The sequence below is a fragment of the Mirounga leonina genome, unplaced genomic scaffold (assembly GCF_011800145.1).
Source record: "Mirounga leonina isolate KUSES-001 unplaced genomic scaffold, KU_Mleo_1.0 Mir_108, whole genome shotgun sequence".
NCBI lineage: Eukaryota > Metazoa > Chordata > Mammalia > Carnivora > Phocidae > Mirounga > Mirounga leonina.
Genome location: NW_023270237.1, coordinates 5278486 through 5304389, shown reverse-complemented (window position 1 = coordinate 5304389; position 25904 = coordinate 5278486). Strand labels below are relative to the sequence as shown.

The 25904-nt window shown below is 39.5% G+C and overlaps 1 protein-coding gene across 3 annotated transcripts in view; it reads right to left on the bottom strand.

Moving 5' to 3' along the window:
* The window catches only part of LOC118019692 (receptor expression-enhancing protein 3), a 99180-nt gene that overhangs the window by 24208 nt on the left and 49068 nt on the right, over positions 1 to 25904 (bottom strand). For 2 of the 3 annotated variants that reach the window (XM_035019110.1, XM_035019119.1), the window contains exons 3-4: positions 2700 to 2776; positions 15 to 135 (exon numbers count right to left, since the gene is read on the bottom strand). In XM_035019110.1, the coding sequence (XP_034875001.1) occupies positions 15 to 135; positions 2700 to 2776 (198 nt within the window). Of the gene's footprint in view, positions 1 to 14; positions 136 to 2699; positions 2777 to 3872; positions 4151 to 25904 lie in introns of those variants that run through there. The other variant, XM_035019126.1, reaches the window with a different exon arrangement.

Here is a 25904-nt window from a genome sequence, read left to right as displayed (position 1 = left end):
AACATATATCTTACCCTTTCCTTGGAAGAAAGAAGCGGATGAAGGAATTTTCTATATATTAAACTTGCTCCTTTGGTATAGGGAGAGAGCAGCCACACGACAAAGGCAATCTTAAGCTCATAGTACAGGGGGAACCTAACAAGAACAAATTTGAAAAAAACCGCGGATGAAACTAAAGTACAATGAGGAAATCTCACACGTGCGCACACACACACCCGCATGCATGCACGCATGCACACAAGCTTTTAAGAAAGTTCAATCACCAAGTTTTCACATGTAAAAATGAGTGATTAACAAAAGAACTATGTTTGAATTGACTTAATTTCATTAACTACAGATGAATTCTAAGCAAAGAGGAACCTGATTCCTGCAGAGATTCAGCAACTTCTAGTACAAGATTCTTCTGTTGAAAAGACCACAGGCAAGCTGCCAACAGACTGTAGCCATCCAGAGAGAACATTAACAGCATGTACCCAGGGCGGTGAGGGGCACCCCCGACCCTTCCACATGTCGGTACCTGACATCTCTCCACTCACCAGGGCTAAGCTTTACATGCTCCAAGGGCACAAAGTTACCCCATGAACACATCTCCTTCTCTTTCTCAGAAGCCCCCAAGAACTTCCCTTCCAATCTCATTTGGCCGGAAGTGCGACGCTGGGCAGACAATGATTCACTTGTAAGGGGAATGGAATTCCCATGTGGCAGACTGGGAATGAGCATTATCCACCCACGCACGCCCTTTTCCATGTGACTCTGCAGTGTCTCTCTCCCTGTAGGCTGAGTACACTTCCTCAAGCAATGACTGCAGGTGTAGACATGTGACTTGCTTTGGCCAACATCACGTGAGTCTGACATATCCCATGCGCGCAGAAGCTTTAAATACCCGTTGACTTCCTCACCCCGACACCCCCAACCTCTTGCTTTAAATTTTTACTTTCTGGCATGAGAACAGCTGCTTCTTCAGCCTTGGTCCTGAAATGAGAAGACACTTAAAACTGAGCTGAGCCCAGTAAAGCTGCAGCCAACCTTTTGCCCTTAAATAACCTGAGCAAGAAACACGTGTTTGTTTTTCTAACTCGCTGTGGTTAAAAGGTTTGTCCACTGCCACAGCAAAAGTGAACTAATATACCGTAGGGGACTAGCATTCTTGGACCAGGAATTATTAAGATACGTGATATCTGAACAAATCTGGGCTCTCCTGATGAGGCAGAGGGATACAGGGCGGTAAGGAATGACTGCTGTGGAGTCAACAAAGGGTCTTTGCCTGGTGCAGTTACAGAGGAGTTTCTGGACTTCCACTGTTCCTGGTAAACTTTTGCTACATTATTCGTTTTTTAATAATGTATATATGCTACAGCTGCGATCAGGAAAAAATGAGGTCTTTAAAAAGAGAACCTTGAAACTTAAGAGAGACCTAGCATGGTTTGAAATCTGTTCTGCTCCTTAAAACCAAATAAAAAACCCTCCCCCAAAACTCTACACCAAATACTTAACAGGAAAATGAATGAGCTTTGGGATACAGCAAGGACAAGTTTTGTTTCAAATCAGAAGAGAAAGATGGGTGCAGACACAGAGAAGTTCATAAATGAGGGCAAGTGTTAAGAACATTTAAGTCTGATGACTTCTCTATTTTTTCTAGCAATCCAACGTGACCTAATGTGCTGTGAGAGTATGATGAGAAGAGCAAAGCTAGAAAGACAGTTTAAGGAGAGAACAGCAAATGTCTTAAACAGATGCAGGAGGGTATGGAGGTAGCGAGTAAAGGGAATGGGGAGGTTCAAATTGATACCTATATGAGCAGCTGACTGATGTTCTGGGGGGCTGCCTTTGGGAGCCCAGGTAAAGAAGCAAAGTATTAAGTTTAAAGATTTTATTTTTTAAAATTTTTATATTTTTTAAAGATTTTATTTATTTATTCATGAGAGACAGAGAGAGACAGAGAGAGAGAGAGGCAGAGGGAGAAGCAGGGAGCCCGATGTGGGGCTTGATCCCAGGACCCTGGGATCATGACCTGAGCCGAAGGCAGATGCTTAACCAAATCTGAGCCACTCAGGTGCCCGTTTAAAGATTTTAAAAGGAGGACTTCTCCAAGTGATGGTAAGGTTTAGATGGAAATGCACCAGTGAAATATGGCACAAGGAGATTCAAGTTGTTCCATTTGGTATTACTTCTTGGTAAAATGTTAAATCCTTGAGGATATAAACATGTTTTAATTTTGTCTCAGCTATTTGGAACAGAGCAGCCAAGGAGCTGGTGGTGAGTGGGCGTCCACGTGGATGCTGACGTCATCCGGTCTGAATGTTTGTAGTTGAGAGTTTTAAGGATGGGGAGGGAGTGCTAGAACCAGATGCTGTGGGCTTCAAAGGGGGAGTCATTTAGGAAGTGATAAAGAAAAATAGCCTGAAGTCATTGTGTGGAAAAAGGATAATGACTACCAAGTTTTTCTATTCCAAGATACTGGGACCTGTGTGGGAGGAAGGCAGGGAGCGACACATGGGGAGAAGAATGAGCTGCCTTTATCTGAGTGGGACCTGTAAGGAAAGTAATGTTCTTACAGGGAAACGAGATGAAGAAAATGAAACACTGGATAATTAGGTAACTTGATCAAATTCACTTGGTTACCAGCAAGAGCAGGGTAAGAACTCGGGACACCTGATAAAGAGTCTATAGTCTGGCCCTTTCTCAGTGCTAGAACTTACCAAGCGACTGTTTGATCTGTTACTGTTTCAATCACAGTATAGAGAGCAAAAACAATCCAGTACATCATCCATCGGACCTGGAAATAATAAAAATGCTTATGAAATAACAGACTAACATTATTTGCAACTCTGAATAATTACATACATATTTTTAGATATACAGCATGCTGGATCAAATGCAGAAGGTGATGGTTTAATTCTCAACAGATTTATGTCTGCGTTCCTCCCATCACTACATCACTACATCAACAGTCTTGGGATATAAGACGAGAATCTAAGAATAACAAATCTCCATCCTGACACAATATAATGTAGGAATCTGAGTGAAATAATCAGAACAATAGGATATATTTTTCTTAAGTTCTTTAAAAGATCTTATTCTTACCTACATGCTTCTTTATGATGTTGATTAGCTATTAATTATATAATAACAGCATAATGATATGATCACTTTTAATCTTTATTAGTCTTTCAAATTTTGCGTTCCTTAATTCTCAATATATAGAAACTGTTCAGGAACCAAAGAACGATCCTGTGTTTGTTACATCCATAAGGTTGGTGCCCCAGTTTGGAAGTCGGTTAGTGTATTCTTTCCCCTGAAGCTCCTTGTACATCTGTAACCTCTCACACATCATTTCCTTCTTCTATCAACACCACAATGGTCACTGCAATCGGGTGAATGTTAGTGTCCTCCCCCTCAAATTTGTATGTTGAAATCCTAACCCCAAATGTGTACTAGGGGGTGGGGTCTTTGGGAGGTGATGAGGTCATGAGGGTGGAGCTTTTAACTCATAAATGGAGTTAGTGTTCTTCTAAAAGGGCCTCCAAAGAGATCTCTCATCCCTTCCACCATATGGGAACACAGAGAAAATGGCCATCTATGAACCAAGAAGTGGGTCTCACCAGACACCAGACTTGCCTTCATCTTGGACTTCTAGCCTCCAGAATAGTGAGAAATAAATTTCTGTTTTTTATAAGCCACCCAATCTACAGTACTTTTGTTATAGAAGTCTGAATGGACTGAGACAGTTCAGGACATTTTTACTTCTTGCCTGGAATACAGCATCCTAACTGGTCCCTGAGACTCCAGTATCTCTTTGTATCAATCCTTTTCGTAGAAAGCTGCCAGATTTTTTCTTGAACTCATGTCCCCAACTATACCTTTCTACTTACCTGAGCACATAGACTCTCTTCATCACAGGTTGGATTTTCATTAAGGATTATAATCTCTGATCTTGCTCAATATTATAATAATGGCTAATATACAAAACCATGCCAACTATAGGTTAGGGATTGTACTAAGTGCATCACCTATTAAATCATTTACTCTCCACAACAATACTACAAGGAAAGAAACATAATTATTTCCACTACAGATAAGGAAATAGTGACAGAGAGGTAAAATGACTTGCTCAAGGTCACGTAGCCAGAGTTTGAATCCAGGCTGCCTGACCCTGGATTTGGTGCTATTAATCAATTATACGATGTAGAGAAAGAATTTGTGAGGATTTGCTAAATGTGAGATCCAAGAATAACCACTACTTCACTTGTTCTTATCCCAATGAGATGACAAAAAAAAAAAAAAAAAAAAAAATTAGGTCTCTATAAATAGCTAGAAAATTGACCTAACTATTTAGTTTTAATATAGAAGCTTGTTTGGGTATTCCATAGACAATAGAAACTATAATTCAAGTGGCTTTTATGGTTTTCTCTTTACATGGACAATTCAATTCAAAATAGCCATGTGTAACTTTTGAAGCAATGTATCATGAAACAGAAATAATACCAATTTACTCTAATTTATAGACTCCTGAAAGCTTAAAAAAATTTGCCCAAAGCAAGTAATAGGGTATATTATCTATATGTGAAATACAAGGCAACTGATTTACAATGATCATCTCAAATTAAAAAAGAACAAAACAGCCCAAATGTACTCTTTAGTAAGTTTTTTTTTTTTTTTTGAACTTTTCATGAGTTCTCTTAAATTGCTCACTGCTGCCAATTCCAAACTTTTGTCCAAATATGGGGATTTTCTTTTAGGGCTCACATCCTATGTATATTCCCCCCTCCCTTTTTAAGGAAAGTGATACTCTTACATGAGTTGATTCACCCAGACCTTCCCGATCCAAACACGAACTCAGCACTTTTACCTCAACTGTATTCAGAGGGTTAGCTTTCACCCCGATTGACTAAAAGCCTCCCTCTCCCAAAAAAGAAATGAAGAAAAAAGACTACAAACAGAATAATGAGCTTTTCCACAGCTAGAAGGGATCTTAGAGGTGATGACATTTTTGAAAACTATACAATCCTTCACGGAGAAAACAAACAATCACAAGAGAAAAGCGCTCCCTCTGGGCCTCCTATTCCACCCACGGTGGGACTCTGGAGGAGACGCCAAGAAACCTGAGTGCTCTCTGGGCAGAGCTTGAAAACAAATAATACAGTAAACCTCTTACTATCTTGAGGGCCAAAATAAATAAGGTGAACAAGGCCAGTGAGCTAAGAGATGGCCGGAGGAGGCACAGTCTTCCCTGATGCGAAGGACACAGCTTCTCAATGAACAAGGGGTGGCCTTCAGACCCCTCTTGTCAGTCCTTGTCCCTCTCCTTGTACTCAACACAGGGATTTCAGCGTGACTATCATCTTTCCCAGGAAAGTGGAGGTTTAAATTCGGTTGTCTGTCTCATAGAAAGTTTAGGAAACTTTCAGAAAGGTAAAATAGTTAAGTCAGTGCTTGTTACTTTTCATTATTTCACTATTTCTTACCACTGTTACAGTTGTGTTTCCAAATGGATAACAACTTCACAAGTAGTTGTAATTTACTGGTTAGCAGAGTAGAAGAGAGGTAATGGGGACTGTATACATAGTTACTGGTGATACCCTGAATGACTAGTTCTCCAATGAATGAGAGCGGCTACATGTCCCACAGATTTTAAGGGCTTATTCAGTTTCCAAATGAAGTTATTAAATTAATTTTAAACCCCACAAAATAAAAGTGCTTTAAAGAATGTAATGTTTACCTCTTTATTTTTTTAAAAAGCTTTTATTTATTTATTTGACAGAGAGACAGAGGGTGCGTGTTACACAAGCAGGGGGAGGGGCAAAGGGAAAAGCAGGCTCCCTGCTGAGCAGGGATTCCCAGGACCCTGGGATCAGGACCTGAGCCGAAGGCAGATGCTTAGCCAACTGAGCCACCCGGGTGCCCCATGTTTATCTCTTAAAAAAACCCCGTATATTTATTTAGGTTGTGAGACTATTTAGTAATGTCAAAAATTTAAAAAGAAGAAAAAGAAGGCAGCCATGCCATTGCCATTTTAGTTAAAACACAACCAACTATCCAATTAAGAGGGTATTCCTGGACATTTTCTTGGAGTATTGACAACAATTTTATATAAGCAAAACTCCATGGTATAGGAATTTGTCTCTAATGAATAAATTCCTTGATAATCTGCTCTTAGGGATTTTTTGGTTGTCCTTATCAGAAATATGGACCTTAAATTATAATAGGCAGGCAATAATACTTAAATGAATGTAATGAGTGTGTGTTATTCGTGGGAGCAACCACAAAGAAAGTTAACCTTGAAAGATATTGCTTTCTTTTTTCTATTAATGGATTTGGTTGGGATTTTATACCAAATGACTACTCAGCAAAGCTTTTATTAAAACTACACCCCAAGGCCACACAGCCTATGTTTAAGGTTCTAAGGAAATAGTAAGAAAGAAGTCAAGGTCAAAAAGGAAAAAAAAAAAAAAAGAAAAGAACAAGTCACAAAACAATAGAAGTATAATTAAACATTGTGAAGATTAAAGATAAAATGTTCTTTAGATCAAAAGAAAACATCAAAGCAAAATGCAAAAATAAAACCAAAAATTGGTAGGAAAACAATCACACTGATAATCTTGAGAATGTATATAACTAAATATAATCACCTTTAAAATGTTATACAAATTTAAGTAACTTAACTGGTAACCTTAATAAATTACAACCACCTTTTAAGTTGCTGGAAAAAAGGATACTGGCAACATCTTTATTTGTTAAAAATTTATGTTCTTGGGGAAAAAAATTCATGTTCTTGGGGAAGTAGAAACAAATAGTATACATTATCTTTCTAGTTCAGAAACAATTGGTAAAATCAGGAAGCCATTGTCTAGGTATCTCCATGAGAACAACGAGTAATAAGAAAGCCATACCCAGCTCTTTCTTAAAAGTCTCTCTTTGGTCCCAGGGAACTGAATTATCCAACAAGGTGAAGCTTATTACCTATAAGCACTAAGATGGGCACACACACACCCTACTTTTGATAAATTTTCCTATCAAACATAATTTAAACAATTCTTAAGGACTCACGTGGCATCATTACATATAACACTCACTAATACAACGGTAGCAAACCCTACTTACCTTATGTTATGAGAATAGAAACATGAATAGGATAGTTTCTGTCCTCAAGGATTTAACATTTCACTGGGGAAAAAAATGAGTAAAAAACTGTGATTTAAAAAAAAAGTGTTCTGCTGTTTTTACTACATTAGATGTCCTAGCTTCCAGTGTGAGTCAAGAGCACAAGAATCTGAGGAAAGCTTAATAAAGGGACTATTTATAAAGTTGTGAGCAAGGTTCAGGAAACCCAATAAAAGGCTACTGGTGTACCCTGGAGCTAGCAACAAAAGGAGCTGGCATTACCCCTAGATGTGAAGGAAGGAGGGAGGGCAGGGAAAAGTTTCCTGGAATCCAGAGAGGGCAGCTGTAGGGGAGAGCTGTAGCCGCAGGTAGACAGTCACAGTCAACCCACGGTGGCAGGGGAGGAAGGGAGGATGCTGGGAGGACAACCCTCTGACCTCAGGCTCATCCTGCCTTCTGATCTTCTGCAGAAGACGCTCCTGGGCCAAACCCAAAGGGAGGCCAGAGGTGATGCAGTCTATGAATCAGCCTCCTGGGCCATAAGCAAGGGGAAATTCCGCTGGAAGGGCGAATAAAAGGTCCCAGCACTACCTCGCCTGCCATCTCCTTGATCCACCCAGAATGGAAGTCTTTTCTCACCACTTCAACAGATCCCTCCCCAGCCCAGATGACCACAATCTCCCGTCTGCATGATCCCCACAGCATCCTAACCGATCACCCTGCTTTCCTGGGTCTTTTCTGTATACAGCAGTCCGAGGCTCTCCTTAAAACAGAAGCCAAATCACATCATTCCTCTGCTCAAACCTCTCTTAGGGCTCCCATCAGTATTCTTACCATGGCCTAGAAGACTCTGGATGTGGCACCTGCTACCTCTCTGGCCTCATCTGCTCCTCCTTGCTGTCCTGTTCTGCTCGTCACCTGGGCCCTTTTACTGGCCCTTGTGTGCGCAGATAGACTCCTGCCTCAGAGCCTCAGTACATGCTTTTCGTGTTTTTTTTTGCCTGAAATGCTCTTCCCGCAGTTATCCATGTGGATCACTTTCTCACTTGCCTCAGGTCTCTGCTCAAATATTTACCTGAGACGTCTTCTAAAATATCAGTGTCCTCCTAGCTCCCTTATCCTGACTCATTTTTCTCTTTAGAAACATATCATGTATCACTGACACATCTAGCAAATGTTTACTTTTTTTTTTTTGCCTTTCCCTACTAGAATGTAAACTCCAAGAGGAGAAAGACTTTTATTTTGCTCACTGCTGAATTTTTCCCTGTGCCTAGCATCAACAGAGCTCCATAAATACATATTGATCAGTTGCTGAATGAATATGGGCCGTGCACAGCTCAGCATGCTCCGTTCTTTAAGGATTGCAAAAGGTTAGACCCTCAAGAGGAGATAGAGCAGGACGGGTGAGCATCAACTAGCCCTTTAGGAGATCTGGTTTTAAAAGAAAAAAAAAAAAAAAGAGGAAGAATAAAAAAAATAGCATGAAGCAAAAAGAAAGCGTGTTTACATTCTCAAGGATTGAAAACTTTGCCAGCAAGATAAGAAGATTCAAATGAAGAGAAAGCAGGTATACTTAATGGAACAAGATCCCACATGAGAAAGACAAGAATTAGATTAGGAAGAAGAGTGGGCTCAAGAAAGCAGGAGAGAGGCATGCTCCTCTGGGATGGAAGGAAAGAAAAGACTGGCTGTGTTGGGAAGAGGACCAGAGCCAGGGACCTCTATCTTTACTCTAGAGGAGGAGAGCAGGTCACCCCTTCAGGCTGGGTGTGACTGTAAAGGAGGGTGGGTTGGAGGACAGTAGTAAAGGTTTGGACAAGCTGTTCATCTGGATGGGAAAAGCAGCAGCCTAGGGTAGAGATGTTCTAGATTATGAGACGAAGGATGGCCTCAGCTGCTCTGGAGGTGAGATCCAGGAGGCTGCCAGTGGTCTAGGTTGAAGACAGTGAAACAAGAGAGCTGGGAGGTGACAGCTTGCTGTCCGTCAAGAGGCCTAACAGCAGAATTGTGGCTGTGGAGCGGCCCAAGCCAGGGCTGGTGTCTCTCAGCCCCCCTTTGCAGGTAGGTGGGGCCATGCATCCAATTCTCCCCAGCAGAATGTGAGGTGAGGCTTTTGAGAAGTGGGTGTATCTCCCCCACAGGCTCTTCCCCCCTTCTTGTGGCCTGGGAGGGCAGGGAGCAGGGCAATGTTGGAAGCCATGTGTTGAAGGTAGGTAGAGTCCCAGTTCTTGACCGATGGCATGAGGAGAATTTGTTGCCAAAATGAACACCTAACCTGGACTGTTCTATGAGAGAGAGATACATTTCTGTATTCCTTCAGCCGTTGCATTTTTATTACACATTATAATTATAGTAGCTTAGCCTACCCTAAAATGAAAGGTTACGCTAAAGCAAGGCTGAAGTAACCAAGGTTCCAGAATGAGGGAAGCATGAGTCCCAGTGCCCCAGTGCCATCATCTGCCATGTGTGACATGGTTAATGTCCTAGTTGGTGGTGAAGGTGATACCACCACAGTGATCTGGAAATGGAGAAGAGGAGTACCATGTTAAGAAATTCTGGTTGAGACACTTTCAGGGGACTCTCATGAGGATCTGGAGGACAGGAATCAGTGATGCTCTCATGCAGCAGATTGGGGAAGAGCTAGAGAAATACTATTTTAAACTACTCTTGTGATCCCTTGGCAAATGTGGTTCTGTCTGTGTGAATTTGATCATTATCATCTGCCCTGTCCGTCTGTATGGCTTCAGTGGCAATCCCCTTCTATTTTCATTAGGCCAATAAATCAGATAAATTAGCTGGTTAGAAATATGAATAAAGTTTTAAAGTGGGTATATTCTGAGTGGGAGGCCAAGATATCCAAAGTATAAAGTACATAAAAGTCAGTGGGATTACTACTTGAAAAATGTTGTTTGATGCTCACTTTGCTTTGTTTTGTTTCCCAAGAGTATACCTGATGTTTCCTATGGTACCTGAAACAAAAGACATTCGCAAAGATATTTACTAAAAGAATTAACGAACTGGGCTAACTTATATACAAGACTGTAATTTCCATTCTTCCTAATTATTTGGTAATAAACCTCTTTTGAAAGTGGTCACAATGAACTGGTAGTCATATTTAAATCTTGGAACGCAGGGTGTCTGGGTGGCTCAGTCAGTTAAGCGCCTGCCTTTGGCTCAGGTTATGATCTCAGGGTCCTGGGATCGAGCCCCGCACTGGGCTCCCTTCTCAGTGGGGAGTCTGCTTCTCCCTCTCTGTTTGTGTTCCCTCTCTCGCTGTGTCTCTCTCTCTCTGTCAAATAATAAAGTCTTTAAAAGAATAATAAATAAATCTTGGAATGCTTTATGTACTATCTTTTTTGTGACTAGAGAAATGTGAATATTTTAATTTACAATACATTATTTATAAGTAAAAGATTCTTCAAATGGAATCTTAGAATCATTTAAATATCAAAATGAATTTATATTCCAAGAAAATATACTCTTATAATTAGGCAAGTTCTTTTGGAGATTATGGAATCTTCTGTGATATAAAACCACAGTATCTAAAATTACATTCTAGTTTACATAGTGCATGGATCAGATTAGCTTATTTAACAAGCCAGCACCTGCTTTATTATTACTCAAAATCCATAAGGCTTTTACAAAGCCTTAGCATTTCAGAAACCCAGACAGTCATGTGATGGTGTTCTTAGCTTTACTCTCTCAAAGGAATTAGAGGATATTTTAAGCCTGAGTGAATACTGTAAAATGAATATACCCATAGGCTAAATTTACTATCAAAAGACCATGCTCCATTTAATAGGTATGCATTTATCTACCCTTGATTGCAAAAGTAGGCCTCAGTTCATGATCTTTTAACATTTTTTTAAGAAAAGAAGTTTTTATGATTTATATCCTTAGACAATGAAATTGACTGAAATCCCCAAACAAATAAAGCAAACAAAAAGTGAACAGCAACTGTGAAACAATCCTTCTGATTTCCATCAAGAAATTGAGAGCAATGCACAGGCCCTGAATATATAGGGGAATATCATGTTTTCGTGGAAGGAGGCATGTTGCTTTAGATTTATGAGTCATGGTAATAGCAGTGATGGCATATTAATTAAAACATATTGGGGTGCTTGGGTGGCTCAGTTAGTTGAGCGTTTGGATTTTTTTTTTTTTAAAGATTTTATTTATTTGAGAGAGAAAGAGAGCACGAGCGGGGTGAAGGGCAGAGGGAGAAGCAGACTCCCTGCTGAGCAAGGAGCCTGACGCAGGGCTTGATCCCAGGGCCCTGGGATCATGACCTGAGCCGAAGGCAGACACTTAACTAACTGAGCCACCCAGGCACCCCAAGCGTCTGGATCTTGACCCCAGCTCAGGTCTTGATATCAGGGTCACGAGTTCAAGCCCTGTGCTGTGCTCCACACTGGGTGTGGAGCCTATTAAAAGAAAAAAAAAATTCTTTTTCTTTAAATTGTATCTTTATATAACTTATTCTCTCTATGCTAGGACCAGTGTGATATTATAACAACAGTGGTATTAACAGTATTATATATGTTAGAATATTGATATAAGTGCATAATTACATTTGCATGATGAAAAGAAAAATTATGTGATATATTAATTCGATAGATATTACTCAGGGCCTTTTAGAAACAAAGCCCTTTTACATGAAATAGGTATAAACCTGATGTCGAGGTGTTCCTACCACCAAGAAGCTTTCATGGGAGGGATTAGTAAAAGAATACATAAAAGGGTAAGAATTGGTGATAATCAGCATGTTTGCTCCACCATGTAACTACTAATATTTTATTATATATTATTCATTTGCCTTGTATGAATTAAATTTCTTCACTTCCAAAGGAAAGCCTTCCCGAATTAACTCCTCCCCCTCTAAAGGTCATATATAATCTTTGTGCTCCATCCTTTTTCTTTGTAGCATATCTGAGAAATGGTTTATATAACATCTACCCCTGCTGCTTAGAGTATAATAACCAACAGGGACAGAAACCATCGCCTTCACCATCATGTTGCCAGCACCTAGCACTCTGGGTCTGGTAAAGCAAGAACAGAGGAAGACTTTTGCTTAATAGTTTCTTTCTTTCTTTCCTTTTTTTTAAGATTTTATTTATTTGACAGCGAGAGAGAGAGAGCACAAGCAGCGGGGGAGCAGGAGAGGGAGAAGCAGGCTCCGCGCTGAGCAGGGAGCCTGATGTGGGGCTCTATCCCAGGACCCTGGGATCATGACCTGAGCCAAAGGCCACCCAGGTGCCCCTGCTTAATAGTTTCTTAATTCTGGGGTCTCAGTCGGTTAAGCAGCTGCCTTTGGCTCAGGCCATGATCTCAGGGTACTGGGATCAAGGTCTGCATCGGGCTCCCTGTTCAGCCAGGAGCCTGCCTCTGACACTCTCCCTGCTATCCCCCCTCCCCCGCCACTTGTGGTCACTCTCTCTCTGTCTCAAATAAATAAATAAATAAATAAACTCTTTAAAAAATTAGTTTCTTAATTCTAAGGTCTGGATTGATGCAAGACTCAAACAAGTAACTTTGGACTGCAAATAGCAGTTTGTAACATACAAAATAGTCTATTTTGTCAAAGTTGTTCTCAGACTTATCAGAGATTAAACAATTTTCCAACATTTCTTAATTTCAGATTCTTTGAATCATAAAGCAATTAATGCCAGTCTTTAAGAAAAAATGAAAAATTACATATGCCTAATGATTTCAATTATAACCACACTAAGTAAATCCAGATCATAAAATGCTAAAATATGCTTCATAGGGGAAAAAAAAAAATCTTTGCTGAGTCTGAAAAGAAATAAACATTGCTGAATTTCAGACCACCCGAAGAGAACTTTATTTTCTGACCATTATTATTCACTCAAGTCCATTCACCCAAAACATTCATTCTACACCACATTTCAGAGACAACAGAGAGACCTTCTAATATAGAATTCTTTAGAAATAGTATAGAGTTGAAAAGATTTCTCCCATTTCATTAACATTATGCAATAATTTGGTTACTTCATAATGATTTTTCCCCACTAAAAACAAAAAGGAACAAAATGTGAGAAATCAATAGAAAAACTCCCTCTTTTATCCAACCCAGATGGCTCAGTTATGGGATTTTTCCCACAGCTGTGCCAAGTAGAAGCATGCTTGAAAATAAGCTAGTTGAAGTTCAATCCAAAGTGAATAGAGACCATGGCTGAATAGAATTCTTTTTTTAAAAAAGGGGCATGTGTTTGGGGTGAATACATGAGGCTAGAATTGATTTGGGCTTCCTCAACTTCTTCCCCCATTGCCCCATTTAAGACTATCTTAACTTTGTACAGCTCCCCCAAACTCAGATGTCTGGGGGTTATACTTTCAGATGGTGAAGCTGCTGCAACACGGTTTACCTGCAGATCCCAGGCATCACTGCCAAAGATCTCACGGATTAATTAGCCTGTAGGTTTGAAGGACTGTAAGTAGAAATGGAAGTCTCTGTCACCCTACTTCCTTGGTCTTCCCCAGTGATTGTGAATCACAGAAGCCCCAAGTATCTCAACCCTGACCTCAGCAGTTTGAGGAACTTGAGAGAAGGCAAAAGTGCAAAAATGTTTAAAAACTAGGTGATAATTTAAAAGGAGTGTTGGAAAGAAGATGTAAAAAGCAGGATCTGCTCATGGGAACTGTTCCCGGGAGCAGAATTTAGGAAGGAATGACCTCTTAGTCCAAAATAACTCTCTCCATCTTTACTGGCTGAGAATTCACAGTTCACTTTTTTATACTGTTTAAAGCACTATTGATTTATTTGGGATAATAAATATTTGTGAGAAAGACAGTTCCCTTAGAACCACACAGAATTTCTCAGGAGGGGCCCAGGGAGAGGGAGAGAATCTCAAGCAGACACCCTGCTGAGTGTGGAGTCCAATTCGGGGCTCGATCCCACCACCCCGAGATTGTGACCTGAGCTAAAACCAAGAGTCAGACGCTCAACTGATTGAGCCACCCAGGTGCCCCTGAAATGCGCTACTTCTAACACTAAATTGTCACTCTACCTAAAAATAAATAAATAAATAAAAAATAAATGATCACTCTACCTTCTTCTTTCCCTAAGTGTTCCCAAAGCCTTGGCCCATCATGTTTCCCACGTGAAGTATTCCAAGGACTGGCACCATTCTTTAGGCACTGAGGTACCACCATTCCATCTATCTTCACACAGACAATCCCATCTTGCTATTTCCACAAGTGAGCTAACCTAGCTACTACTGGATATGCTCCTTTCTCCAGGTGACAGGCAAGACTACGATGGACATAGAACAGGAAAAATTTCATTCTTAAGGTAAGATACACTCTTTTACATACAACTTGTAGTTTTATATTCTAGGCTCAACAGCATACTTTGAACATACAGTAATCATTCAAACAGTAAGAATCAGCCTTTATACCACATGGGAGAACACAGTGTTCTAGAGAAGCAAAGACTGGTAGGAAAAAACTCCAGAAAGAATAAATCTCTGTCATGACTGAAAATGAGCCTGGGATATCAAATTACTTCCCTTCAAAAGCCTGTGCAATCAACCTCACCTAGAGAACTGAAGTTCACATTTGGGTGAGTGGAGAGAGACGAGTGACAGGTCACAGGATACTTGGGGATAAGAAAGGGCTGGCTGAGTGCCAGGGTGCAGGACAGCCAGAAGGCCCTGGGTAAACACAGTCAGAGGAACAAAGAGGCAGGAGTAAGGTGAAGAAAGGTGGATGATTCTGAAGGGAAATTTCATTGACGGAGGGAATTTTGTGTATGGCCAGCCCTACAACACAGGAACTAAGAGAAAGTCTAACTCAATATCCTTACCCTTATAATTGTATCGTGTAATTTTGTTAAAGTATTATTTTTCTACAAGACCTTCCAAGTTGTTAATTAGTCCATGTACATACAAATGTTTCTAAAACAAACTATTTGTTATTTGATGTCCATCTGCATACCTAAACTTGTATTAAAAAAGTACAATGTGGTAAAAACTATTACTTTTCACAATAACATGATACCTCTTAATTATTTTCACCTTGGCTATAGATAAAAATTACTTGGGGATTAAAAAAACATATTTAGGGGCACCTGGGTGGCTTAGTTCAGTGTCTGACTCTTGATCTCAGCTCAGGTCTTGATCCCAGCCAGGTTCATGAGTTCAAGCCCTGCACTGGGCTCCACACTGGGCATGGAGCCTACTTAAAACAATAATAATGAAAGGATATAACATAATAAAACAAGTGTTAGATCTTCATTTAAAGAGGACTATTGGAAACCTTTGAAAATTAAAACAATATTTAAAAATAAAACTATTCAACTCCATCGACTTTTGTGACTTTTCAAGATCTTTTGAAGATTTTCTTCCCCATTTTACCTACAGAATTTGGAACTGTGGTTTTAAAAAAAAGGAATCAGTTTATATTTAATCTGATAGCCAACACACACCTGTCAGAATGGCTAATATCAACAACACAAGAAACAACAGGTGTTGGTGAGGCTGTGGAGAAAGAGGGACCCTCTTGCACTGTTGATGGGAATGCAAACTGGTGCAGCCACTGTGGAAGACAGTAGGGAGGCTCCTCAAAAAGTTAAAAATAGAACTACACTGTAATCCAGCAACTGCACTACTAGGTATTTACCCAAAGAATACAAAAACACTAAATCCAAGGGATACATGCATCCCAACGTTTATAGCAGCATTACCTACAATAGCCAAATTATGGAAACAGTCCAAGTGTTCATCGATTGATGAATGGATAAAGATGTGGTATATATACACAATGGAATATTAGCCATCAAAAAGAATGACATCTTGCCATTTGCAATGACATGGATGGAGCTAGAGAGTATTGTGCTAATTGAAATAGTCAAAGACAAATACCATATGATTTCACTCATATGTGGAATTTATTTATTTTTAAAAAAGATTTTATTTATTTGACAGAGAGAGACATAGCAAGAGAGGGAACACAAGCAGGGGGAGTGGGAGAGGGAGAAGCAGGCTTCCCGCGGAGCAGGGAGCCCGACACAGGGCTCGATCCCAGGGTCAGACCTGAGCCGAAGGCAGACGTTTAACGACTGAGCCACCCAGGCACCCCATATGTGGAATTTAAGAAGCAAAACAAACGAGCAAAGGGGGAAAAGAAAAGAAAGAGAGAGAGAGGCAGGGGTGCCTGGGTGGTTCAGTCGTTAAGCGTCTGCCTTCGGCTCAGGTCATGATCCCAAGGTTCTGGGATCAAGCCCTGCTTCAGGCTCCCTGCTCTGCAGGAAGCCTTCTTCTCCTCCCACTCCCCCTGCTTGTGTTCCCTCTCTCATTGTCTCTGTCAAAATAAATAAATAAAATCTTAAAAAAAAAAAAAAGGAAGAGAGAGAGAGGCAAACCAAGAAACAGACTCTGAAGTATAGAGAACAAACTGAGGGTTGCTGGAGGGGAGGTGGGTGGGGAGATGGGCGAAATAGGTGATGGGGATTAAGTAGTGCACTTGTGATGAGCACCAGGTTTTGTATGTAAGTGTTGAATCACTATATTGTATACCTGAAATGAATATTACACTGCATATTAACTGGAATTTAAATAAAAAGTTAAAAAAGATAAAAGATGCCTATTGGAAACCTTTGTAAGTTAATACAATACTTTAAAATAAAACTACTCAACTCAATCTATTTTTGTGACTTTTCAAGACCTTTTGAAGACTTTTCTCATTTTACCTACAGAGTTTGGATCTGTGGTTTAAAAAAAGAATCAGTCTATATTCTGATAGCCAAGAGACAGACAAAATTTCATGTATTTGTATAATGCAATTCAATAAATTTTTGTAATTTTTCAAAAGAATTTCATCTTTTTACATTTGTATTATATTTCTGAAGTAACATCTCTCATGAGCTTTTATTTTTATTTTTTAAGGATTTATTTATTTGTTTATTTGAGAGAGAGAGAGAGACAGTGAGCGAGCTGCACAGTGAGGGTGGTGGCAATCAAGTGTTTTGGTAGCTGTAGCCTTTCTGATTTTCAGCTGTTCTATCACTGGGGATTGGGGTGGAGGTAGCTAGGCCTCCCTCCAATTTACTACTTAACAACATTTCCTTTAATGGAAACAACCGTTTCTGTCCCTGTTTTTAAAAAATCTATTTCCATTGGCACTACAATTGGTCAAATTCTTCTTAGATATTAGCAAAAGCCCAAGTTAGCCTATTAGGTTTAAATGTTACTGTGAGAATTTTTTTTCTTTGTGTCTGTTTTCCAAAGCATTTGCACTGGAAGCTAGAAAAGGACAAGATAGCTGTGGTTGGCTAGCTATATCTTAGTGTGAAAATTGTAGGAATGCTTTTGTTGACTTCATAAAGGTCAAGGGGTACTGTAATTCACATTCTAAAATTTTTGAAGGAACTGTGCTAGACATTCATTACCACACACCCCAATTATATAACCTTATTTAAATTTAACACTTGTTTTCTAAAGTGGATTCACTGTAATGGTCATGTGATGATCATGAAGAAATTGGTTTTAGAAAACGTAAGGAAGAGTATAAGTCACTTAATTATAACAGCATCAATTACTTCAATTACACACTGATATGTATTTAACATATAAGTAAACTTGGCATATCAAAGTTAGGTTTATAAAAGAATATTCATCACCTACCTTAAGGTAAATGTAAGTAGATTTATTTATTTATTTCATTAAAGGATAATGAACTGTCCCAAGTGATTTTATTTAACTGTCCTAAGTGAAATTTGTGATTTTTATTTATCAGTACTTGATTGGCAAACCAAATAACTCAAGACAAGATGGATACACATGTATTCACTGTATGTCAGTTAAAATTAACTTTTAAAATGATTGTCAAAGATCTAAAAACTGGTATCTATTACTACTTTTTTTTTTTTTTTTTTAAAGATTTTATTTATTTATTCATGAGAGACAGAGAGACAGAGGCAGAGGGAGAAGCAGGCTCCCCGCGGAGCAGGGAGCCTGATGCGGGACTCGATCCCAGGACCCTGGGATCATGACCTGAGCCGAAGGCAGACGCTTAACCGACTGAGCCACCCAGGCGTCCCTCTATTACTACTTTTAACCTATCTTCCATGCGAACACATTTTAAAAACCAATGTTAATGATAAAATAAGTCTTATTTGATATCACAGTGTATTTCAGCCAGAAGTAGTTCACTCACAAAGTCAATCTGGGAATCTGGGTAAAGATGATAAACTGAATATACACATTTAATTGCATCCTTACCACAAATCTCATTAAAACAACAGTAAAAGTGATGTTTTAAAAAGATATTAAGTCCACGGGCGCCTGGGTGGCTCAGTTGGTTAAGCGACTGCCTTCGGCTCAGGTCATGATCCTGGAGTCCCGGGATCGAGTCCCACATCGGGCTCCCTGCTCGGCGGGGGGTCTGCTTCTCCCTCTGACCCTCCCCCCTCTCATGTGCTCTCTGTCTCTCTCATTCTCTCTGTCTCAAATAAATAAATAAATAAATAAATCTTAAAAAAAAAAAAAAAGATATTAAGTCCAGAAGAATACAGAAGAGAAGACAGTGTCGAAATTTTTGGAGGTAGGAAGGAAGTGGATGAGTAGCAACTGACTTAGGGGGCCTGAAAAAACTGAGTATTAAGCTGACAGTGGGAAAAACTGAGAAGCAATCCAACTTGACACCGCAGAGCTCCAGGAAGGCTCAAGAATTGGTGACACAATTCTTGGCCACTAGGGCAAAAGACAGGAAGAATGGCTGTTAAGTCTGCCTAAGGAGCAGGCAGGCCCCCAGATGCCCTCCCAATCTAGTGGTTTGGTGATGTGCCTCCTTCCTCCAAGAAGAAGAACCTTGCGGCTGATTCTCTGGGAAGAGTGAGTCAGAGGAGCTCTGGATTTGTAAATCTCTGGCACAGTAGAGTAGGAATTAAGTTACAGTTTATAAATTAAATATTGAGAGCCCCTAACCCTTATTCTCTCACCAGAATGCTACCAACCAAGTACCTTTCAGAATGGAAGAATCTTCTCTGAAGAGTCTGACTTGCATGAAAGAAAATACCTAAAGTTACAGATATTTTGATAATTTTCCAAGGAAACAGTTGTTATGGTTTGAACTGTGTCTCCCTCATATATGTTGAAGTCTGTTATGGACTGAATTGTGATCTCCCCAAATTCGTATATTGAAGCCATAAGCCCCAAGGTGACTGTATTTGGAGACAGGGCCTTTATGGAGGTAATTAGGATTAAATGAGGTCCTAAGGGGGCCCTAATTTGATAGAACTTGTGTCCTTATAAGAGACACTCACAAGAGCTTTCTTCACACTTGCACATAGAAAAGGCCACGTGAGGACACAGGGAGAAGGTGGCTGTCTACAAGCCAGGAAGAGGCGTCACCAAAAACCAATCCTGATGGCACCTCTATCTTGGACTTTCAGTGTCCACAACTGTGAGGAAATCAATTTGTGTTGTTTAAGCTCTTCAGTGTGTGGTATTTTGTGATGGCAGCCTGATCTGACTAATACAAAGTTCTAACCCCCAGGACCTCAGAATGTGACATCATATGGAGACAGGGTCACTGCAGATGTCATTAAGATGGAGGTCATACTGAGGTACGGTGGGTCCTGAATCTCATGTGCCTGGTTCCTTGTAAGGAGCAAAGAAGCGACTCTGAGTCACAGACACATGGGGGAGATGACCATGTGAGTGCAGGGGCAGAGTGTGAAGTGCTGCAGCTGGAAGGTAAGGAGCACCAAGGACTGGCAACCACCAGACGCTGGAAACAGGCAAGAATGGATTCTCCTCAACAAGTTTCAGAGGGAACGTGGCCCTGTCCACATCTCAACTATGCCCTTCTCACCTCCAGAACCATGAGACATAAATTTCTGTTTTTTTGTTTTGTTTTGTTTTAAGCCATTCAGTTTGTGGTATGTCCTCTCAGGAGCTCTGGAACAGATATAGTTGCCTCATCAGATCAGCCTACATTGAAGAGGACATTCAAGCCTCTTCATGGGCACAGGGCCGCCAGCCAGCTTGTGATTATCATACTCCAACATGAGCGGTGGACCAAGGACTACGAAACATTTGAGAAAATCAAACATGAGAGACAGGCTGAAACAAACAAACAGAATTCAATGGAGAATTGAAGAAAGAACACATCTAAAATACCATCATTCATAGACTCAGGCAAAAGGGAAGCTATTTTAAACAACATAAGAATAGGACACTAGAGGAAAAGGAACATTCATTGAATGAAAAGCACTCTTAGAAATTCAACACACAGGAGTAGGAATTAAAAGATTAACTAAAGGGTTAGAAGATGAAACTGAGAAACCCATCATAAAACAGAACAAAAAGAAAAAGTGACAGGAAAGAGAAGAAAAAAGATCAGAAAATTGCCTCTCACACAGCCTTCTTGGGAAGGATATATTTCATTTAAATGAGGAAGTAAAATAAAAAGGAGGAAAACAGGAGACTAAGAAATCTGAGGATCTAAAACAAGAGCCAGTCTGGAATATCTGATGGATGATAACGCACTGAGAAGAAATCTACACAACTGTGGAGAATTCGGGTCTAAATGCGCAGTAATAGAGAATAACACATAAGTGAAAAATCAAACAAACAATAAACAAGACAATGAAGAACACCAGGGAAAATAAACTACTGTGCAGGAAAAAAAAAAATGATAATGGTAGGACACTGTAGAGACCAAATGCAAATAGTGTTTTTATAGCGAAAAATACTATGTAACAGGTACTCTTACATGTCAGCTACTGATTTAAATGCTTTATGTTCATTAACTCACAGAATTCTCACAACCACCTGAGGAGGTACTACAACAGTCTTCATTCTACAGATATGAAAACTGAGGCACAGAAAGGCCAAATAGCTTGTATGACGACACAGCTAGTAATAGATAGGGCTGGGATGATAACCCAGCAGCCTGGTTCTAGGTGTTCTTTATCTCTTGAGTCTATTGCTTCTTTCCAACTTGGCCTAAATAATGCAAATATTTAATACTGATCCAAACCAAATTACACTGTTATGACCCTGGGAGGCTATCATGGACAGGGAAATATGCATGTGTATAGTGACACTGGGTAGCTACTATTAATCATCTTTAATAGAAAGAAGTCAACTGATAATGTCCATCTGAAAAATTAAGAAATAGCAATATAAGCCTGTTATTTAGATATGGAAATAAATACTAAAGGATTCAGATAAAAGAGCTGAAAGTAGTGGAGTCAAGAGAGAAACAGGGATGGGGAAGGTGGGGAACTGTTGTTTTTCATAATAAAAGCTTTACAAAACTGATTTTAAAATTATAAATAAGTACAGCTCTGATAAAAATAAAAACTAAATTAAAAGTAGATCAGAATGGTAAATAAACAGATAAGCATGTGGCCTGACAAAACTAATTTTCAAAAAATTCCACCTTAATCAGAGGGTTAATCTTTACGCTTCCCAAATTAAAACCCTTGAATCAAATGACTATTTTTAATCCAAAATATGAAAAGATGGGGCACCTAGGTGGCCCAGTCGGTTAAGCCTCTGCCTTTGACTCAGGTCATGATCTCAGGGTCCTCCCTGCTCATCTGGGAGTCTGCTTCTCCCTCTCCCTGTTCATGCTGTCTCTCTCTCTCAAATACATAAATAAAATCTTTAAACACAAAATGAAAAGATGCCTGGGGAACACTTCTTGACAATAAAAAAATGTATACTTTCTTTACTGTATTTTTTTTTTAAAGATTTTTTATTTTTATTTATTTGAGACAGAGAGAATGAGAGACAGAGAGCATGAGAGGGAGGAGGGTCAGAGGGAGAAGCAGACTCCCCGCCCAGCAGGGAGCCCGATGCGGGACTCGATCCCGGGACTCCAGGATCATGACCTGAGCCGAAGGCAGTCGCTTAACCAACTGAGCCACCCAGGAGCCCTCTTTACTGTATTTTTTCCTCTTTTATATCCACCCTAAAACTAGCAGACAACTTCAGATTTTACCAATTGAAAAGAACTATTAAGCTAGTATGTGTATTTGTTCATTTTCAGGAAAAATTAGGTCACTTTCAAAACCAAGTCAATAAGGTTTTAGAGGGCTATTTCTAAGCCTTTAAAAGAGTAATCTCCTAGAGTTTTAACCGTTCTTTGTTCTTGCTCACAGTAAATCTCGGGACCAAATGTCTGATTTTGATTTTTTAAGTGCTGTCAGCCAATCTTTTCATTGCCACGTTCTCCAACATTCTTAGAATAAGAACACGGTTTCCTAGAAAAGCTACAGCAATTACACACGACTTGGAAGTAAACACTCTATTTTCAAGTCACGAGATGGTATAAGCCTAAAAAAATTTGCAAAACCATACTAATTCTTCAGTAAGTTTACATTTCAATTACTGCAAGGCTGAAAGACTTTAAGTAGGCCATATCAGCCACACTATACAGGAAATTATATCCTAGGAAAGCTCTGTTTTAAAAATAGGCAAAGGAAGAAAGGAAGGTTGCCAAAATACACAGCACTTTCCATTTGTTTTGATTTGAGCACAGCATCTGTTTTATCAGGTGCAATCTACTATTTGCAGGCTTAAGGGGAATGGTAGTAGTTAGGGTGGAAAGAAGTAAATTAATCTAAAATGTTTGCTTTCTGAAAACAATTTTGAAGTAGATATCAGTGGAATTTAGGTAATAACCAAATTCCACAAAGAAACTGAGCTTTGGGTAAGTCAGACTGGACTGACTACTCCTTAACCCGGCAGAATCAAAGCTGAGAAAATAGACCAATCCACTTACGAAATGTACACTCTTCAACTCTTCTTCCTTTTCTTCTTTTTTTTTTTAAGATTTTATTTATTCATTTGAGAGAAAGAGAGCACGAGGCAGAGGGAGAGGCAGACTCCCTGCTGAGCCGGAAGCCCAACACGGGGCTGGATCCCAGGACTTGGGAGATCATGATCTGAGCCAAAGGCAGACGCTCAGCCATCTGAGCCACCCAGGCGCCCCTTTCCTTATTCTGAATATTCCTTTAGTCATTCATTCAAAAAACACTGAGTACCTACTATATATACCATGTACTGTTCTAGGTAGGGGAACATAGTTAACAAAACAACAAAACTCTACGGAGCTATTTCCGGTGGGGAGGACAAACACATACAAACAATATCAGGTAATATAAAAGGCTATTAAAAATATAACAGGGAAATCTGAAGGTTAACTGCTAAGAAACTACCATATGCAAAACAAAGCAAATGTGGATGGGTTCACTATATATGAAAACTTGAGAACAGAGTTCTAGTAAAACTGTTATGATCAGAGTTAGGTTCAGATTAAGTTTACGCGAGACTCAGCAAGAAAATAATATTCCAACATTTTGTCAAAAGTAAATTTAGATTGGAAATACTTAAAGAACTGCCAACATTTTCAAAACCTTCTAACTCCATCTTTTTTTTTTTTTTTTTAAAGATTTTACTTATTTATTTGACAAAGAGAGGCACAGTGAGAGAGGGAACACAAGCAGGGGGAGTGGGAGAGGGAGAAGCAGGCTCCCGCTGAGCAGGGAGCCCGATGTAGGGCTCCATCCCAGGACCCTGAGATCATGACCTGAGCCGAAGGCAGACGCTTAACGACTGAGCCACCCAGGTGCCCCCTAACTTCATCTTTAATCATTTTGATCATAGTTGATTTAGATGCTTATGAGTCCTGTCCTGGTACTGACTGGTTAAGCGGCCTCAGTGCCCACCTTCTTAAAAAATATCCTTATTTTTGTGGCCCTGGAAGGTCTACTTTGGACGCATGTCCACTGGCAGGTTGTGGAAACTTTCTACTTCTTTGTGAAGCTAGAATCCTCACCTACTTTTCTAAAGGTAGCATGGTAGCAGAGAAAGAATAAAACATTATAAACAAGATATCCAATCTGGTACCATTCCTGCCTTAATGATCCATGTGACCCTGGACGAGTTGATTTACTTCTCTGAGACTGTAATACTGAAATATTTTCCCTGCCTACTTTATTTATTGATTTAGAGTTGTAGTGAGGGCCAGTGAGATATTATGGTACACGGAATAATGTCTCCCTCCCCCAAAGATGTCTATGTCCTAATTCCTAAAACCTAAGAATATGTTAGGTTATGTGGTAAAGGAGAAATCAGGCTGCAGATGGAATTCCGTTTGCCAACCAGGTGACCCTAAGATGGGGAGAGGATCCTGGTTTATTCAGGTGGACCCAATGTAATCACAAGCATCCTTGTAAGCAGAAGAGGGAGGCAGAAGAAAGAACCAGAGGGATGGAAACATGAGAAGTCTCAGCTCAACGTTTCTGGCTTTGAAGATGATGAATAGAACCATAAGCCAAGGATGCACGCAGCCTGTAGAAGCTAGAAAAGGTAAGGGAACAGATTTTTCCTTCGAGCCTCCAGAAAGAGTACAGCCCTTTAGATCCATGTCAGATTTCTGATCTCCAGGACTGTAAGAGAATACCTCTGGATTGGTTTAAGCCAGTAAGTACGTGGCAATTTGTTACAGTAGCAATTAGAAACAATAATATATAAAAGTATTTTGAAATTGGTAAGAAATCATACAAATGCAAATGTTCTAATGTGCTATCTCAGCTTGGTCTCTCTAGCAGCCTTGATGGCAGATAACATGGTCACCAGGTCTTCTGGGCTGTATCATATTTCCTTGTTAAAGGTAAATGCCCTGCCTTTTCTGTTCTGATGCCTGACCATTTCTGCTTTTAGGTTTCATTTCATTTGTGGAGAGATGATTACCATGTAACTATCAAACCAATTGCCTTTCTACCTCCCTAGTTTCTCAACTACTCCTTATTCTGCTGTTCCCAAGAGGGATGATGAGCGAACTTTTCAGTCACAATATTATAGCAAAATTATGTACAGATAATTCCTACTCTGTTAATGAGTTATTTGCTAAAAACTACAAGGCAATATGTGAAGTATATACCTAACTACACACATGTATGCATACATATGTATATATAGTAACATATATCAAGTTTTATAGTTTTTCCATCAGTTTCAATGTTACTGGATTCTCTTCCACAGGTTATCTTTAACTTATGAAGCAGAATTAAAATTTCAGGGTTAGACCATTCTTATTAATCCCAAACTTAGAGACAAATACAGTAATAAAAATTTGAGTATTAAGGGATTAAAACACACAAACCCATGTTTTTAAGTATCTAAAAATTAACACTAACAAAGTTAAACTGATGCACTGTAAGAAATAGATAAATACTTTAGAATGGTCAGTCCCTAAATAACACTATCCTTTTTGCTCTTTTACCATTAACTTACACATGACAGGCCTATTTCTTTCTTTTTTTCAAATTATTATACCTTCATATTTCTTACTGTTACTCCCTTTTTATTTTAGGGCATGGTATTTGTGTGCCCACTGGTAATATCTTCGTATTACTACAGCTTCTCATATAAACTTCATTTTTGATTTGTACTTAATTTTTTTCCAATAAAATCACCCAGATTTAGAGGGAAGATAGGAGAATACCACAAATACATACACAAAGACACAGAGGCATACCAGTTATTGCATATCCTGGGTTTATAATGTTTTATAGGGGAAATACGTGCAAAGTTGAGAAACTTCCCCCTGTATATTTCAATTGTAGTTAATTAGACTCAGAAAAAAAGATCTCCTTTAATAACAGTATGACAAATATTCCAAGTAAGAAGAAATGTATCAGCTAGTACAGTTGACCCTTGAACAACACAGGTTTGAACTGTTCAGATCCACTTATATGTAAATTCTTCTTTGATAAATATAGTACAGTCCTATAAATGTATTTTTTCTGCCCTATGATTTTTCTT